Source organism: Oncorhynchus mykiss, chromosome 4 (genome assembly GCF_057628025.1).
Source record: "Oncorhynchus mykiss isolate SJ-2025 chromosome 4, ASM5762802v1, whole genome shotgun sequence".
In the NCBI taxonomy this organism is placed as follows: Eukaryota; Metazoa; Chordata; class Actinopteri; order Salmoniformes; family Salmonidae; genus Oncorhynchus; species Oncorhynchus mykiss.
The window spans coordinates 14,589,757-14,605,751 of record NC_143025.1 but is presented as its reverse complement, the minus strand read 5'-3'; the positions used below and the strand labels follow the sequence as shown (position 1 = coordinate 14,605,751).

General features: G+C 43.5%; 1 protein-coding gene across 21 annotated transcripts in view; it reads right to left on the bottom strand.

The window, feature by feature from the left end:
* The window catches only part of cadps2 (calcium dependent secretion activator 2), a 268,319-nt gene that overhangs the window by 91,947 nt on the left and 160,377 nt on the right, over nucleotides 1-15,995 (bottom strand). For 11 of the 21 annotated variants that reach the window (XM_090231185.1, XM_090231186.1, XM_090231188.1 and 8 more), the window contains exons 13-17: nucleotides 11,770-11,957; nucleotides 5,183-5,284; nucleotides 1,360-1,423; nucleotides 1,063-1,186; nucleotides 756-856 (exon numbers count right to left, since the gene is read on the bottom strand). In XM_090231185.1, coding sequence (XP_090087311.1) covers nucleotides 756-856; nucleotides 1,063-1,186; nucleotides 1,360-1,423; nucleotides 5,183-5,284; nucleotides 11,770-11,957 — 579 coding nt within the window. Of the gene's footprint in view, nucleotides 1-755; nucleotides 857-1,062; nucleotides 1,187-1,359; nucleotides 1,424-5,182; nucleotides 5,285-11,741; nucleotides 11,958-15,995 lie in introns of all 21 variants that reach the window. The other 10 variants (XM_090231187.1, XM_090231190.1, XM_090231192.1 and 7 more) reach the window with 3 other exon arrangements.

Here is a 15,995-nt window from a genome sequence, read left to right as displayed (position 1 = left end):
ATACATCTGATTTAAAAACATACCTAAATGTAATGCAAACTCTAGAATTATTTTGTATTTTTAAAATGTAACTATTATTTAACTAGGTAAGTCAATTAAGAACAAATTCCTATTTACAATGACGGCCTACCTCGGCCAAACCCGGACGAAGCTGGGCCAATTGTGCGCCGCCCTATGAGGCTCCCACTCACGGCCGGATGTGATACAGCCTGGAATTGAACCAGGGACTATAGTGATGCCTCTTGCACTGAGATACAGTGCCTTAGACCGCTGTGTCACTCAGGATGCCCTTCTAGCCAATCAGAAACAAGTATTTAACAATGCTGTGGTATATTAACTATTAATGACAACCCACAACATGATCTTAGAATATTTCCAGATCACTGTCATTATTTAAAATTAGGAGAATGAGAGAATCATGAAGATAATGAGTGTTTCATGAAAATGAAATGTTTCAACCTTATGCTACATGGTGGTGGTAAACATACACAATGTCAAAAACATTACTATGCTGATAGAATAAATATGCCATTAGAATTGAATTAAATAAGATTCTACCTCCTTTAATTCAAAGTACGTGTCCTATGAGATGTGGCCAATTAATTTCAAATTCAAGACCTGAATTAGAATACTGAAAAATTCGCAACTCAATTCAGAATCGATCCCAACCCTAGTACACATTGAGTTTGTAACGGTGATAGTGTGTGTGTGTGTGTGGTAGGGGTGACACCATTGGTATGGCAGAATGGTCCTACCTCGGAATGGTGCTCATCATTCTGCTGCAGGACCTCAATACAAAGTTCTCCCAGTCGCATCATGTCCTCCAATCTCTTCTCCGGGGCAGCCTGAGCATCTGCTGTAATATTAGCACACACAAACATGCCAGCACTGTGACACCAGCACACAGATACACTAAAACACTACCGCCACCCAGTATATTCTATTAAGAACACTGACAAACCAACATCATGTGCATATACTTGAACAAAGCCCAGACACAGAGACATGACAGTGAAATACGACACAGTAATATCACCACGTGTGAGCCAGGCTTGCACACACCCTCGATCTGAGCGTATTGGGTCAGCTGGGAGTAGTTGATAAGGGCAGCTTTCTCCAGACATTTTTTGACCATCTTCTTCATCTCCTCAGGAGGAATCGGAGTGGTAATGTCCTTCATCAACACCTAGAATCCAGAAAACAGACTTCTTGTTCCTCATAAGAGTGACTCAAAACCTGATTTTAGTGGAAGACCACAAGGATAACCCAACACATTATTGTCTGCAGTATGAATAATGGAATGCAGAGACTTGTAGACTCAAAGAATAACAATAGCCCAACTTTTTCAGCAAAACATACCCTTTCTAGCAGGGAGAGTGTGGCTTTGAGTGCACCATCTGGTCGGCCAAAAGGAAAACAGTACCTGTGGACACAAGTGTGATCGGACAGTGCATCTACACCATCATTTTTTAAGAACAAGGATGATTCTGTGGGAATGCTTAACTGTGTTTTGCATCAAATGATGCATCATCCGGGGATGATTTCTGTATTTTGAAAACTTGATTGCTGACAAGCAAAATATGTTGGGGCTATGTCAACAATGAACTAATGAAACAAATAGCAAAATATAGTTTTTGGGTGGATTTGTCCTTTAATGTATGAAAGGAAGCCATTGCACTTCATAATGCAGGACAGCCATCTATTGACTACAGATAAAACACTGATCGGCACAAATATATAGATTAAACTGTGGGTGATGAAGCCTCAACAAAGTAGAGGTCAGAAGTGGGAAGCAAATAGGATAAATGAAGATAGTGTTTTATTAACCCCGAGAGGGAAATTAAATTTGATTGCACCAGCCAATACATACATTACCAATAAATACCCCATGCCCATGACCACACATTCTCTGGGGACTCTGGTCCTCTTGACTGGTAACAAGCTGAACTACCGGACAACATCTCTCCTAAATGTGGATATGCTTCTACACCTGCATGGCTTGCTGTTTGGAGTTTTAGGCTGGGTTTCTGTACAACACTTTTGAGATATCAGCTGATGTAAGAAGGGCTATATACATAAATTTGATTTGAACATTTTGTTTGATATCATATTTTAAGTGGATTTGAGGTGTTCGCCGTCAAACATGTCTCTTCTTAGTACACGGTGAGGAATTACCAAACAACTCTTATAGCCCTTATACAACTTCGCTGTGTTCCCCTTTAATCCTGAACAAACTACACGCACCCTGCTCCTGTTTGCTGCTGATCAGCATAATCCCAAAATTGTCTTGGCTATTGTTTACTGCCATTAGCCTCTCGTTGAGGAGTGTTGTTAATGACTCCCGCTGCTTTCAACAGCCCTCTACAGACTCCGTGTCCCCATTCACCCTCTCTCCTCCTTGGGGCCAGATGGAGGGCCCTTCACAGGGATGAAGGGGTTTGAAATGCCAAAGTTCAGGGATATGAATGGGGCAAGTTCATTGAAAAAAACCATCCTTCAAGGTCTGGATCTGTGTCAATGGCCCTGACAATAAGGCCATACAAGGCAATAATGGTGAATAGCAGCTCACAGATGTAGGGAGGACCAAGAATCCAATATACACCATTTTGCACCTGTTTAACCCATAAGAGTCTAAGCAATGTCTAAGCCAGGGGAGGGGTTATTTGATGAAAAATTATTTTTGGCCTTACTGCTATTAGCCCATACAAACACATTGAATAATGATTCACTACATGGCAACAATAGGTAGTCCCCCCAAAACATCTAAAGGAAGTTTGTTCTGAAGTGTCTGTCCTATATCTTAGAGAAATAAGAAAGATGAGGAAACATTTGTTGTTGTTGTATTTTACCCCTTATTTTTGGCACTAAACAGTCTAAGCCCTGGAGGGGTTCTACTAAGCTAATTGGAAATGTTTTAAGGTCATACCAAGGGTCATTTTGCAGTTCGATTTAGAATTGTAAGACTCCATGAAGAACCCCATTAAAATATAGAACAAAATTATTAGATTGAAATGTTTATTTAGCCTTACTGCTATTAGCACTTACAAACGCATTGAATAACAGATAGTCCCACATAAAAACATATTAAGGAAGTTTGTTCTGAAGTGTCTGTCCTACACATCCAGTCAAAAGTTTGGACACACCTACTCATTGAAGGATTTTTCTTTATTTAAAACAAAAATGTTCTACATTGTAGAATAATAGTGAAAGCATCAAAACTATGAAATAACACATATGGAATCATGTAGTCAAAAAAGTGTTAAACAAATCAAAATATTGTTTATATTTGAGATTCTTCAAAGTAGCCACCCTTTGCCTTGATAACAGCTTTGCACACTCTTGGCATTCTCTCAACCAGCTTCACCTGGAATGCTTTTCCAACTGTCTTGACTGCTTTTCCTTCACTCTGCAATCCAACTCATCCCAAACCATCTCAATTGGGTTGAGGTCGGGAGATTGTGGAGTCCAGGTCATCTGATGCAGCACTCCATCACTCCCCTTCTTGGTCAAATAGCCTTATACAGCCTGGAGGTGTGTTGGGTCATTGTCCTGTTGAAAAACAAAATGACAGTCCCACTAAGCTCAAACCAGATGGGATGGCATATTGTTGCAGAATGCTGTAGTAGCCATGCTGGTTACGTGTGCCTTGAATTCTAAATAAATCCCTGACAGTGTCAACAGAAAAGCACCCCACACCATCACACCGCCTCCTCCATGCTTCACGATGGGAACCACACATGCAGAGATCATTTGTTCACCTACTCTGCATCTCACAAAGACACAGCAGTTGGAAACCAAAAATCTCAAATTTGTACTGATCAGACCAGAGGACAGATTCCACCAGTCTAATGTCCATTGCTCATGTTTCTTGGCCCAAGCAAGTCTTTTCTTCTTACTGGTGTCCTTTAGTAGTCATTTCTTTGCAGCAATTCAACCATGAAGGCGTGATTCACGCAGTCTCCTCTGAACAGTTGATGTTGAGATGTGTCTGTTACTTGAACTCTGTGAAGCATTTTTTTGGGCTGCAATTGCTGAGGCTGGTAACTCTAATGAACTTATCCTCGACAGCAGAGGTAACTCTGGGTCTTCCTTTCCTGTGGCGGTCCTCATGAGAGCCAGCTTCATCATAGCACTTGATGATTTTCGCGACTGCACTTGAAGAAACTTTCAAAGTTCTTTAAATATTCCGCATTGACTGACCTTCATGTCTTAAAGTTATGATGGATTGTTGTTTCTTTTTGCTTTTTTGAGCTGTTCTTGAGCTGTTCTTGCCCTAATATGGTCTTTTACCAAATAGGGATATCTTCTGTATACCACCCCTACCCTGTCACAACACAACTGATTCAAATGCATTAATGAAAGAAACTCCACAAATGAACTTTTAACAAGGCACAGCTGTTAATGAAATGCATTCCAGGTGACTACCTCATGAAGCTGGTTGAGAGAATGCTAAGAGTGTGCAAAGCTGTCAACGCAAATGGTGGCTACTTTGAAGAATCTCAAATATAATACATATTTTGCTTTGTTTAACGCTTTTTTGGTTACTACATGATTCCATATGTGTTATTGTCATAGTTTTGATGTCTTCACTATTATTCTACAATGTAGAAAATAGTAAAGATAAAGAAAAACCCTTTAATGAGTAGGTGTGTCCAAACTTTTGACTGGTACTATATAGCTTAGATATAAGATCAGGAAACATTATTTTTGATGTGTATTTAACCCCTTATTTTTGACACTAAACAGTCTCCATATATACTTCCATAAATCTTTTCAACTGGTACCAAGGGACCTTCAGACAAGTGTTGAGGCCTGTGGGCGTTCTAGAGCAAAACAACCGACATGTACTGTAGTGTGTAGCCCAAATTGTTTGGACGCTACAGACAGAAGTTGGCAGATCGGCTGCACCAACTTCAGACAAGTCCCAAGACGCTTTCCATAGAGGGGTCAGAATGGTTTATAGACTAAACCATTCGGACGCTAGAGACGATTGTGATTTTGTGAAAAAACATATCTCTAGCTTAAACTGACATATTTATAGGGATTCTTTATTATGCTAATTAGACCTTAGGGGGTTAAATGTTTGGAAGGTTTTTATTATACTCAGTTACTAGTGTATTACTGACAAATGAAGCCTACATACCATTGTTTGTAATCATGTCAATTGTAGAGGAAGTAGTACCTAAAATGGATGATCTGGTTGTCCAATAGACTCAGGAGACGGCTTCTTATGTCCTCAAACTGTTCTCTCTCTTCCTCAGTGACTGTGCCTATCCCATCCGGCCTGAAAAAAAACCACGCAAATATTTGATGAGCATTTCATTATAGGGGAAATCTGCAGTTCAAACAACAACAAAGCGGCCACCCCACCACCTTCTTTGGTAAACAGCTGAGGGATGGGGCTGGAGTAAAGTAACCACTCTGAAATTCATAGACAGGGCTATGCATGCAAGGACTGACCACCCATTAAATCAAAATGATAGTTTTAACCATGTTTTGAAAATATACAGTCTGTGTTTAGAATGACATAGTTTACAAACAATGTAAAAAAAAAAATATATATATATTTTGGGTTCTGATGGGGTTGGACAGTTGCTCATTTAAGTTATATTTTTCAAGAATCAATGGCTATATATCATTCATTTAAAAGTCAACAAATGGATGTAGCAATCACAGATTGCCACTTTAATGTTTGTAAAGCTTCCATTCTCTTCTTTGCCTTCCCATTAATAGGCACTCTGGGGAACGAGAAGAAAATGCAATCACTACCCGGACTGCTAACCTTGACTTCCTGGGCTTCTTTCAACTGAAAGAAAAAAGGCGCTGCCTCAAAACAACAGTGTCTTTCGCTGAGAGGAGGGGGTGAGGTTGTCTGTGTTAATGAGTTGTGCTTATTAAAGCGAATGCAGTGAGCTCCTGAACATTATGTATTAGCCTCTAGCAGGGAAGAACAAGGTGTATCTGCAACAATATTTGTGACAATTTTTTTTACTTCAGTTTATTTTGGTAAATACTTGAACACTTATTTTGTAAACTGCTTATTTCTTAAAACTGCATTGCTCGTTAAGGGCTTGTAAGTAAGCATTTCACCTGTTGTATTCGGCGCATGTGACAAATACCATTTCATTTGACTTGAAGTTGAAGCAGAAAAACTGAATTGTGAATTGCAATTTAGTTATGAAGCATTAACAAATTGTTTGCGTGTTGTTTACTCTGCCAAGAGAGTTACACAAAAAAAAAGCTAACTAAGGTAATTCTAGAATAAATATGAGTGTAAACCATCCTATCCAAAATGTGCCTGGCTTTAGAGTAAAATAATAAACCTCACATTAGAAACGTAAAAAAGTATTTAGCTGTCATAAAGGACTCTATAAAAAAGAAATGGAGTGACAATGAAAAGCTTGTAGTGTATTGTGTCTGAACATCAGGCCTTCACTTCAACTGCTCTCCGTTCAATCCCCAAAAGGCCCTGGTCTACAATGAAAAACAGCCCTCTCTTCACAACAGCATTTGTAAGGACTACTTGTTCCTTAAATCCGTCAATTCATTAACTCCCCCCCTGCTGCCACCCCCTTTAACAAGCACCAGCTAATCCCAAAGGAACACACAAAAAGGATAGTGCTAGGAGGGGTGGGCGAGTATGCTCACTCATGGGATGGCAAGGACATTTTCTTTCATGTCGTGGTAAAAAGGGAGTGGATTTCTTGTTCTGTTCATCTCTCACACTCCAGTCCAAACGTCCAGATGAAGATATAAGGGCCATGTAAAGCAGCCCTCCCTCCCCATCCTTTGGCCATACACTAGGTCAGGGTTCCCCAACAGCGAATTTGTCCCGCGGGTGGTTTTAGCGAAAAAAGAACATATACAGTACTCACTCAAGGGTTTTTCTTTATTTATACTATTGAAAGTTTCTTCAAGTGCAGTTGCAAAAACCATCAAGCTCTATGATGAAACTGGCTCTCATAAGGACCACCACAGGAAAGGAAAACCCAGAGTTACCTCTGCTGCAAAAACCATCAAGCTCTATGATGAAACTGGCTCTCATAAGGACCACCACAGGAAAGGAAAACCCAGAGTTACCTCTGCTGCAAAAACCATCAAGCTCTATGATGAAACTGGCTCTCATAAGGACCGCCACAGGAAAGGAAAACCCAGAGTTACCTCTGCTGCAGAGGATAAGTGATTTAGAGTTAACTGCACCTCAGATTGCAGCCCAAATAAATGCTTCACAGAGTTCAAATAACAGACACATCTCAACATCAACTGTTCAGAGGAGACTGCGTGAATCAGGCCTTCATGGTCAAATTGCAACAAAAATCACTACTAAAGGACACCAATAAGAATAAGAGATTTGCTTTGGCCAAGACAAGAGCAATTAGACTGGTGGAAATCTGTCATTTGATGAGTCCAAATTTGACATTTTTGTTCCAACCGCAGTGTCTTTGTGAAATGCAGAGTAGGTGAATGGATGATCTCCGCATGTGTGGTTCCCACCGTAAAGCATTGAGGAGAAGGTGTGGTGGTGCTTTGCTGGTGAAACTGTCAGTGATTTATTTAGAATGCAAGGCACACTTAACCAGCATGGCTACAACAGCATTCTGCAGCAATACGCCATCCCATCTGGTTTGCGCTTAGTGAGACTATCATTTGTTTTTCCACAGGACAATGACCCAACACACCTCCAGGCTGTGTAAGGGCTATTTGACCAGGAAGGAAAGTGATGGAGTGCTGTGTCAGATGACGTAGCCTCCACAATCTCCCGACCTCAACCAAATTGAGATGAGTTGGACTGCAGAGTGAAGGAAAAGCAGTCAACAAGTGCTCAGCATATGTGGGAACTCTTTCAAGACTGTTGGAAAAGCATTCCAGGTGAAGCTGGTTAAGAGAATGCCAAGAGTGTGCAAAGTTATCAAGGCATAGATAGGGTGGCTACTTTGAATTGTTATTTCATAGTGTTGATGTCTTCACTATTATTCTCCATGTAGAAAATTGTAAAAATAAAGAAAAACCATTGAATGAGGTGGTGTCCAAACGTTTGACTGGTACTGTATATTATTTAATTATTTATCATTTCCATTGTTGGACATAAAATACTGTAAAAAAAAAAAAAAAACAGGAAATCAGCTCCAAGTAATTAAAATTTTGGAACTCTGTTCCCAAGTATACCCACCCATAAGAGAGAGACACATGATCATATACAAAGGTAAGCAAGGTTTTAAATTATTATGTTTTAGTTAAATATATATCTGTTTGGGCTCCAATTAGTGTTCTGGCACCACAACCATCCCTCAAGAAAAGAAATAGTCCAGTGGCTGAATCTAGATGATCCCTGCACTAGGCCTGAGTCCCAGCCCAAGCCCATAGGTCCTGTGAGCTGGCCAGATGCTAAAATTCAAAGATAAGATAAACAAAGATAAAGAATCTGTTCATTTAGCAAAGGCAATATGCCTTATACAAATATAGACACATTAACACAAGCAAAACATCAGATTGCGTGATTGATCAATACTGACAGTTTTGCGGTACGGAGTCTGACAAAGAACAGACTGTCACTTCAGTTGTTCAGTCCTCTGATACATACCATCTCTATGTCGCTATCCTTGTAAAATTCAAAGTGTTGCAAGGATACGAGCACTCAAAGCCTGCCTTGTTAACACCAAAAAGTTGGCAACAGGCCAAATTGAAAATACCCTGATAGGCCATTAAAATCTCAAGTAGAACCCCTGTGCTTGTAACTGGCTTTCCCGCAGTAGCGTTTCTCCGACTGCTATCAAAACCAATCAAACTTCCTGTCATGCTTGGCTGCACACGTCAGAGCTGGGCGCGGTGCGACAGCTTGTCGAGGGCAGACGCATTGTTGATGCTTAATGAAGCAAGCATGTTTGAGTTGGGGCTAAACGCTGACCCCCACTCACAAAGGGTTAACAGGCTCCAGGATGGAGCTGTAGGTTACTGCAGGCTTGTTGGGACATCTGTAGTTTCATGTCAGGGTGTTTACAGTGGATACGGCTCATCTGTAAGTGATGACTGTCGTCTTCGACCACGCTCCAAACTTCCTGATGTCTGGGTAAATCACATCCGAAGGAGTGAGCGTCATCTGATGGTGAGTCGGCGACCACACGTGGCAGGGCACCGTGTGCGTGTCAACTACCTTTAGCAGCATGGGGATCAGACAAGACTGGCAGTTAGGAGAGACAGGGGATGGGTGGCATGAGGAGTCAGGGTGGCAGAAGTAAAAGCTCCGGTCACATCCCGAGCCAATGAGAGCCAGACGGCTCTGAGAAGCGGGGGATAGGAAGTGACAGGTGAGAAGGAGGTGAGCAGAAGATGTGTCCGCTGTCACTGTTCGCACAGCTCACAGTGCTGCCCTTTTGCTCCCTTTGCCATGGGCTGCTGTAACTGTGCTCCGCTCCCAAACACACCCGTCTCCGTGAAGATGCAAGCCACACCTGCACAGACTCATGTTGGTGGCAAAGCTCAATGAGTCCACTCTTCCATCTTCCGTCAATCAAAACCAATGATCCACAAAAAGTTGTCACAAAGTTAGCAAGTGTCCCCTTTTCAAGGAACACCTTTTTTCCAGAAATCACAAGCACCTTTCACAACCATTGTACAAAGAGTGTGATTATAAAAGACTACGTAAAGGGAAATGTACAGGCGGAAGAAGTGTACTTTGTGCAACAGCATCTAACCTATGACAGCTAAAAAATGACAGCTCTGATAAGGAAACAGTACACTCAACCATTGACAACTATTGTTCTCAAAGTGCAAAGGCTAACCTCAAAATGCAGGCGTGCACCCACACATCACAAGGAAAAGGCACGGGTTTTGTATACGGCAGATCTGACAGATTTAAAAAATATATAATTTAAAATAAATGTTACATTCGCCAAGACCCACCCCTTTTCGTTTACAAAGACAATTTACAGATTGCATAAGGCTGTTGCATAAAGCTACCTCCATCTCAGTCTGTGGCCTCATGCTACCCGATGCCATCTTCCACTCCCTTCCACACCCTTTCTGGCAGCATCAGAGCACTGAATAGGCATCAATTATTCAAATTAGAACTCCAACTGACAAAAAGCCAGTTCCAGCAATCTCCCCTGTTTATACATGGTGATTACACAGAGGCTAATCATTACGTTCTCTAATTGGCTAAATTACTCAACAAAGAGAGAAAGCACATATATTAGCATTTATCACAGGGGAAGTCAAGCATGGGGTTATTTGAGGTAAGTGGGAAACTAATAGCCGTAAAGGCGTCTACATAATGCTCCTAGCAGAACTCGGCTGTGCCTCCCATACTCCCTTAAAATAGCTTCGCTTGAATTACGAGGAAAAAGCAGCAATAGCACTGTTAGTCCATCTTGAGACACAGTAGTCAGTATAAACTTCCTAGATAGAGTAACTCAAGAAATCTGAAATCCATTTTGAAGTTTTTGCAGAGGTCTTAGTCATGGAATTTCACATCCAAGATGTTTGGTGCAGTATTTCTCAAGTGAAAAAAAATGTGCATGAAAAGTAGTTGTCTCGTTGAATGAAAACAAACACTTTATTGAAGACTTCGGCTACCAAACTTCGGCTTACCTCAACAAAGAATGCGTGCATGAAAAGCCCCAAAAAAACCTTGTCCAAAGATGAAAACAAACAAAAATGTCACAAAATTTTATCATAATGGGAAGCATGCCTTAAGAGGGATAGAGAGGAGCTGTTAAGCCGGCAAGTGGCCAAGGCATACTGCTCATTTCAGACTAAATACTAAATACAAGAAACAAATGACATGCTTTTGACAAAAGTACTGTACTAACTCATGTCCAGAAAATATGATTATATTTCATTATAATTATTTGGTGGTCGTGAACATTTTTCTCTGTGTAAAAACCTTGGATATTTGGTTAAATCTAAACATCAAACCTCAAACATATATCATTTCAGAAATTGTGTGTAGAAATGAAATGATAAACCAAAGAAAAAGATATAAGAAGAAAATATGGAGGATGAAAAGGGAACAATTATCAACCTATTAAAAACTGATATAGAACCTGTATTCATTTTCTAATCATACTACGCTATGATGCAGAGTTAACAGCTAAGTGATCATTTGCATGCAGAGACTCCGTACACGTTCTCCCTCTTTCTCAAAGAATGGAGAAATGAAAAAGACATTGAAAGAGCCAACCTGGGTGGGTGGATCAAGTCTCTTTGCAGGATTCGTCTTTACATCACACAAAAGCCCACAGTTTCTCTTTTACCTAAATATTTCTGATTCCTTGATTTCTGAAATGTGAAATAAAAAGTATACAAGCTTTTCTATGGGTGTATGACATACTATAGGGGCAATGAATGGAAGAGTGTGAACAAGATTCCCACCAGGCACAGACATCAGTTTGGTTGGGTTGAAACTAACGTGAAATCAACAAAAAAACGTCACCATGTCATGGGATTTAGGTTAAAAGTTGGGTGAAAAAAAGACTAAATTCATCTCCCTACGTTGATGACTTTTTGAAAATCCAATCAGTTTTCCATGTTGATTCCACACCATCACATTTACTTTTTTGGGGTTGAAATGACGTGGAAACAACGTTGATTCAATCAGTTTTTCACAGTGGGATGAGTCTTTTCACTGGTTATAGATTTTTTTTTTAAATCACCTTGACACTGACCATCTGAGCTTCGGAGACATTTCAGTTTGGCAAACAGTACAAGCAAAAACCTGTAGTTGCTTTAATACAACACTTAACTCATTTGTGGAGCTTTTGATGTATGTACCTATTGCCATGGATGTGGGAGGCACAGAAGGCATAGCTGTAATGCAGGAGGGTGGGGTCGACCAGGGTGTTGTTCTCAGAGTACTCAATCAGGTCCCGGAGGTAGCTGAGGTGGCGGTGGCAGCCCCTCACACCGTAGCGGGCGCAGTACTCATCCAGCACAAACACCTGACCTGGACTGAACCATCCCTGTGGACACAGAGGAAAGGCTAGAGAGGATAGTTTTGACTTATGCCTGCCACTGATGGTCTCTAACAGGATGGTCTGCCGGAATCTGTGGAGAAAAAAAACAACAAATAAATCATTACAGCTTCTTTTCTTTTTTTAAAGGAGGATGGAATGTTGAACACCTTACGTATGTTTATTTTATTTGTGAAAAGATGGGAGCAAATGAATAGAGAGATGAGAAATGCGTAGTGCTGAAGTGGGGATGGAACCGGGACACCGGCTGCGGGGGGATTGTATATGGTTCCGTAGAAGCATTACTGTTTGACCAGACCACGGGCCATAGTTACGCCTTCTATGCCAACATTGATTGTAAACTAGATGTTTTTTATTTATATAGATCAGGGGTGTCAAACTCATTTCACCGCAGGCCACATTCAGTCTTCACCAAGGCCCGGATTGCCGCAATTAAAATCCTTAAAATCCTTGCCTTATATTTATTATATCAAACTTAGCATAAAAATATTCCTCCATCTATTGCTTTTGTAATTTTCTAAACTCCCTGACTGTTAAGCTTTCGTTTCAATTACTGTTATCAAGCTGGACAGAGAGAAGAGACTATAAATGTCCAATTACTGTTATCAAGCTGGACAGAGAGAAGAGACTATAAATGTCCAATTACTGTTATCAAGCTGGACAGAGAGAAGAGACTATAAATGGAGGTCCATTATTTCTACACAGTTTCCATTTGGTTTGAGACATTTCAAAGTCGATCGAGATCCTTTTGTTTTGTTGAAAAAATATATATTCTGATGATTATGTTTTTAGTTTTTTTACTGTCCATTATCACTGTAAATACAGACCCTCTGCAATAAGCAGTTAAAGAGAAAATCCCAGACTATTTCCAATGATTAAACAAATGAGAGCAAGGTTAACCCGCCAACAATTAATTCACAAAAAAAATAAAAAATAAATTTACTCGAAGCAGGAAGTGATCTGAAATCTTGGAACGTTCATTAGTTCATTCATCCTGCGCATAATAACTAAATTAGGCATGAATCTTAAACCTAATTAAGACGCCTCTCGGAAGGAATATTAACAAATTAGCACCTCCGGCGAGCAGTCGCCCATAACGACGCCAATAGATCCCTGGCATGGCAACCGTGACTCTTCGGGTGGCGATGGTTGACCTGGGAGCGACCCAGACATGTGCAATACTGTGTCCTACAAATCTGTCTCTCTGAATCCTTTCTATTTCCACATTAAATTTGCACTTGATACTTAAATGGAAGGCAGAATAAATCTTTCTATTTTTCTTGCGATTTCGAGTCAGAAACAACAACATGCCAATGGATACAAATGATAACGGGCTCCAATTCTTGGTCTTCCTCATACTGCAAATAATAGAAACCTACATCTTGAGACATGATAGGGTCAAAGATTTCAATCCTGGATAGAATAGGACTCGTTCATGTCTTAATGCACGGTCAGAGACTCTTTGTACAGTCAATAAAACATAGCTTCACTAAGTGAGTTGGAAATGACCTGACTTCACCACACATTTCTTTTCTCTCTCTCCGTCACTTCAACTTCTCTAATTCTCCCTTTAACTCCTCCTTTAGTCATTCTCTCTCACCATCTGAATCATTCCCTTTCTCTCTCTCTCCCTCTTTCTATCGTTCATTTCCCAACTCTCTTTCGTTCTCCCCTCTTTCGTTTGTTCCCCCCATCTCTCTTTCGTCCGTTCCTCCCGCTCTCTTTCGTTCACCCACCCTCTCTCTTGTTCGTCCCCCTATCTTTCGTTCTTTCCCCCATCCCACCCCTCTCATTCGTTCCCCAGTCCCCCCTCTCTCATTCGTTCCCCCGTCCCCCCTCTCTCTCTCGATAGTCCCCCCATCCCAACCTCTCTCGTTCCACCCCTCTCTCTCGTTCGCTCCACCCCTTCTCTCTCTCGTTCGCTCCACCCCCTCTCTCTCGTTCGCTCCACCCCTTCTCTCTCTCGTTCGCTCCACCCCTTTTCTCTCTCGTTCGTTCCACCCCTTCTCTCCACCCCTTCGCTCTCTCGTTTGTTCATTCCCCCCTCTCTAGTTCATTCCCCCCCGCTCTCTCGTTTGTTCATTCCCCCCTCTCTAGTTCATTCCCCCCCGCTCTCTTGTTTGTTCATTCCCCCCTCTCTAGTTCATTCCCCCCCTCTCTCGTTCGTTCGCCCTCCTCTCTCATTCGTTCGCCCTCCTCTCTCATTCGTTCGCCCTCCTCTCTCATTCGTTCGCCCTCCTCTCTCATTCGTTCGCCCTCCTCTCTCATTCGTTCGCCCTCCCCCCGCTCTCTCGTTCGTCCCCCCCGCTGTCTCTCTCGTTTCACCCCTCTCTCTCTCGCTCGTTACACCCCTCTCTCTCTCGTTTCACCCCTCTCTCTCGCTCGTTCCACCCCTCTCTCTCTCTCGTTCCACCCCTCTCTCTCTCTCGTTCCACCCCTCTCTCTCTCTCGTTCCACCCCTCTCTCTCGCTCGCTCCACCCCTCTCTCTCGTTCGCACCCCCCGCTGTCTCTCTCGTTTGCTCCCCCCGCTGTCTCTCTCGTTCGTTCCCCCCGCTCTCTCTCTCGATCGTTCCCCCCGCTCTCTCTCTCGTTCGCTCCACCCCACTCTCTCTCGTTCGCTCCCACCCCTTCTCTCTCTCGTTCGCTCCACCCCTTCTCTCTCTCGTTCGCTCCACCCCGCTCTGTCTCTCGTTCGCTCCACCCCTTCTCTCTCTCGCTCGTTCCACCCCGCTCTCTCTCTCTCTCGTTTGTCCCCCCCCCCCCGCTGTCTCGCTCGCTCGCTCCACCCCTCTCTCTCTCGATCGTTCCACCCCTCTCTCTCTCGCTCGTTCCACCCCTCTCTCTCTCGCTCGTTCCACCCCTCTCTCTCTCGCTCGTTCCACCCCTCTCTCTCTCGCTCGTTCCACCCCTCTCTCTCGCTCGTTCCACCCCTCTCTCTCTCGCTCGTTCCACCCCTCTCTCTCTCGCTCGTTCCACCCCTCTCTCTCTCGCTCGTTCCACCCCTCTCTCTCTCGCTCGTTCCACCCCTCTCTCTCTCGCTCGTTCCAACCCTCTCTCTCTCGCTCGTTTCACCCCTCTCTCTCTCGCTCGTTCCACCCCTCTCTCTCTCGCTCGTTCCACCCCTCTCTCTCTCGTTCCACCCCTCTCTCTCTCGCTCGTTCCACCCCTCTCTCTCGCTCGTTCCACCCCTCTCTCTCGCTCGTTCCACCCCTCTCTCTCGCTCGCTCCACCCCTCTCTCTCGCTCGCTCCACCCCTTCTCTCTCTCGCTCGTTCCACCCCGCTCTCTCTCGCTCGTTCCACCCCGCTCTCTCTCTCTCTCTCGTTTGTCCCCCCCGCTGTCTCGCTCGCTCGCTCCACCCCTTCTCGCTCGTTCCACCCCTCTCTCTCGCTCGTTTCACCCCTCTCTCGCTCGTTTCACCCCTCTCTCTCGCTCGTTCTACCCCTCTCTCTCTCGCTCGTTTCACCCCTCTCTCTCTCGCTCGTTCCACTCCTCTCTCTCTCTCGCTCGTTCCACCCCTCTCTCTCTCTCTCTCGCTCGTTCCACCCCTCTCTCTCGCTCGTTCCACCCCTCTCTCTCTCTCGCTCGTTCCACCCCTCTCTCTCTTTCGCTCGTTCCACCCCTCTCTCTCTTTCGCTCGTTCCACCCCTCTCTCTCTTTCGCTCGTTCCACCTCTCTCTCTCGCTCGTTCCACCCCTCCCAACCTCTCTCGTTCCACCCCCTCTCTCGTTCGCTCCACCCCTTCTCTCTCTCGTTCGCTCCACCCCTTCTCTCTCTCGTTCGCTCCACCCCTTTTCTCTCTCGTTCGTTCCACCCCTTCTCTCCACCCCTTCGCTCTCTCGTTTGTTCATTCCCCCCTCTCTAGTTCATTCCCCCCCGCTCTCTCGTTTGTTCATTCCCCCCTCTAGTTCATTCCCCCCCTCTCTCGTTCGTTCGCCCTCCTCTCTCATTCGTTCGCCCTCCTCTCTCATTCGTTCGCCCTCCTCTCTCATTCGTTCGCCCTCCTCTCTCATTCGTTCGTCCCCC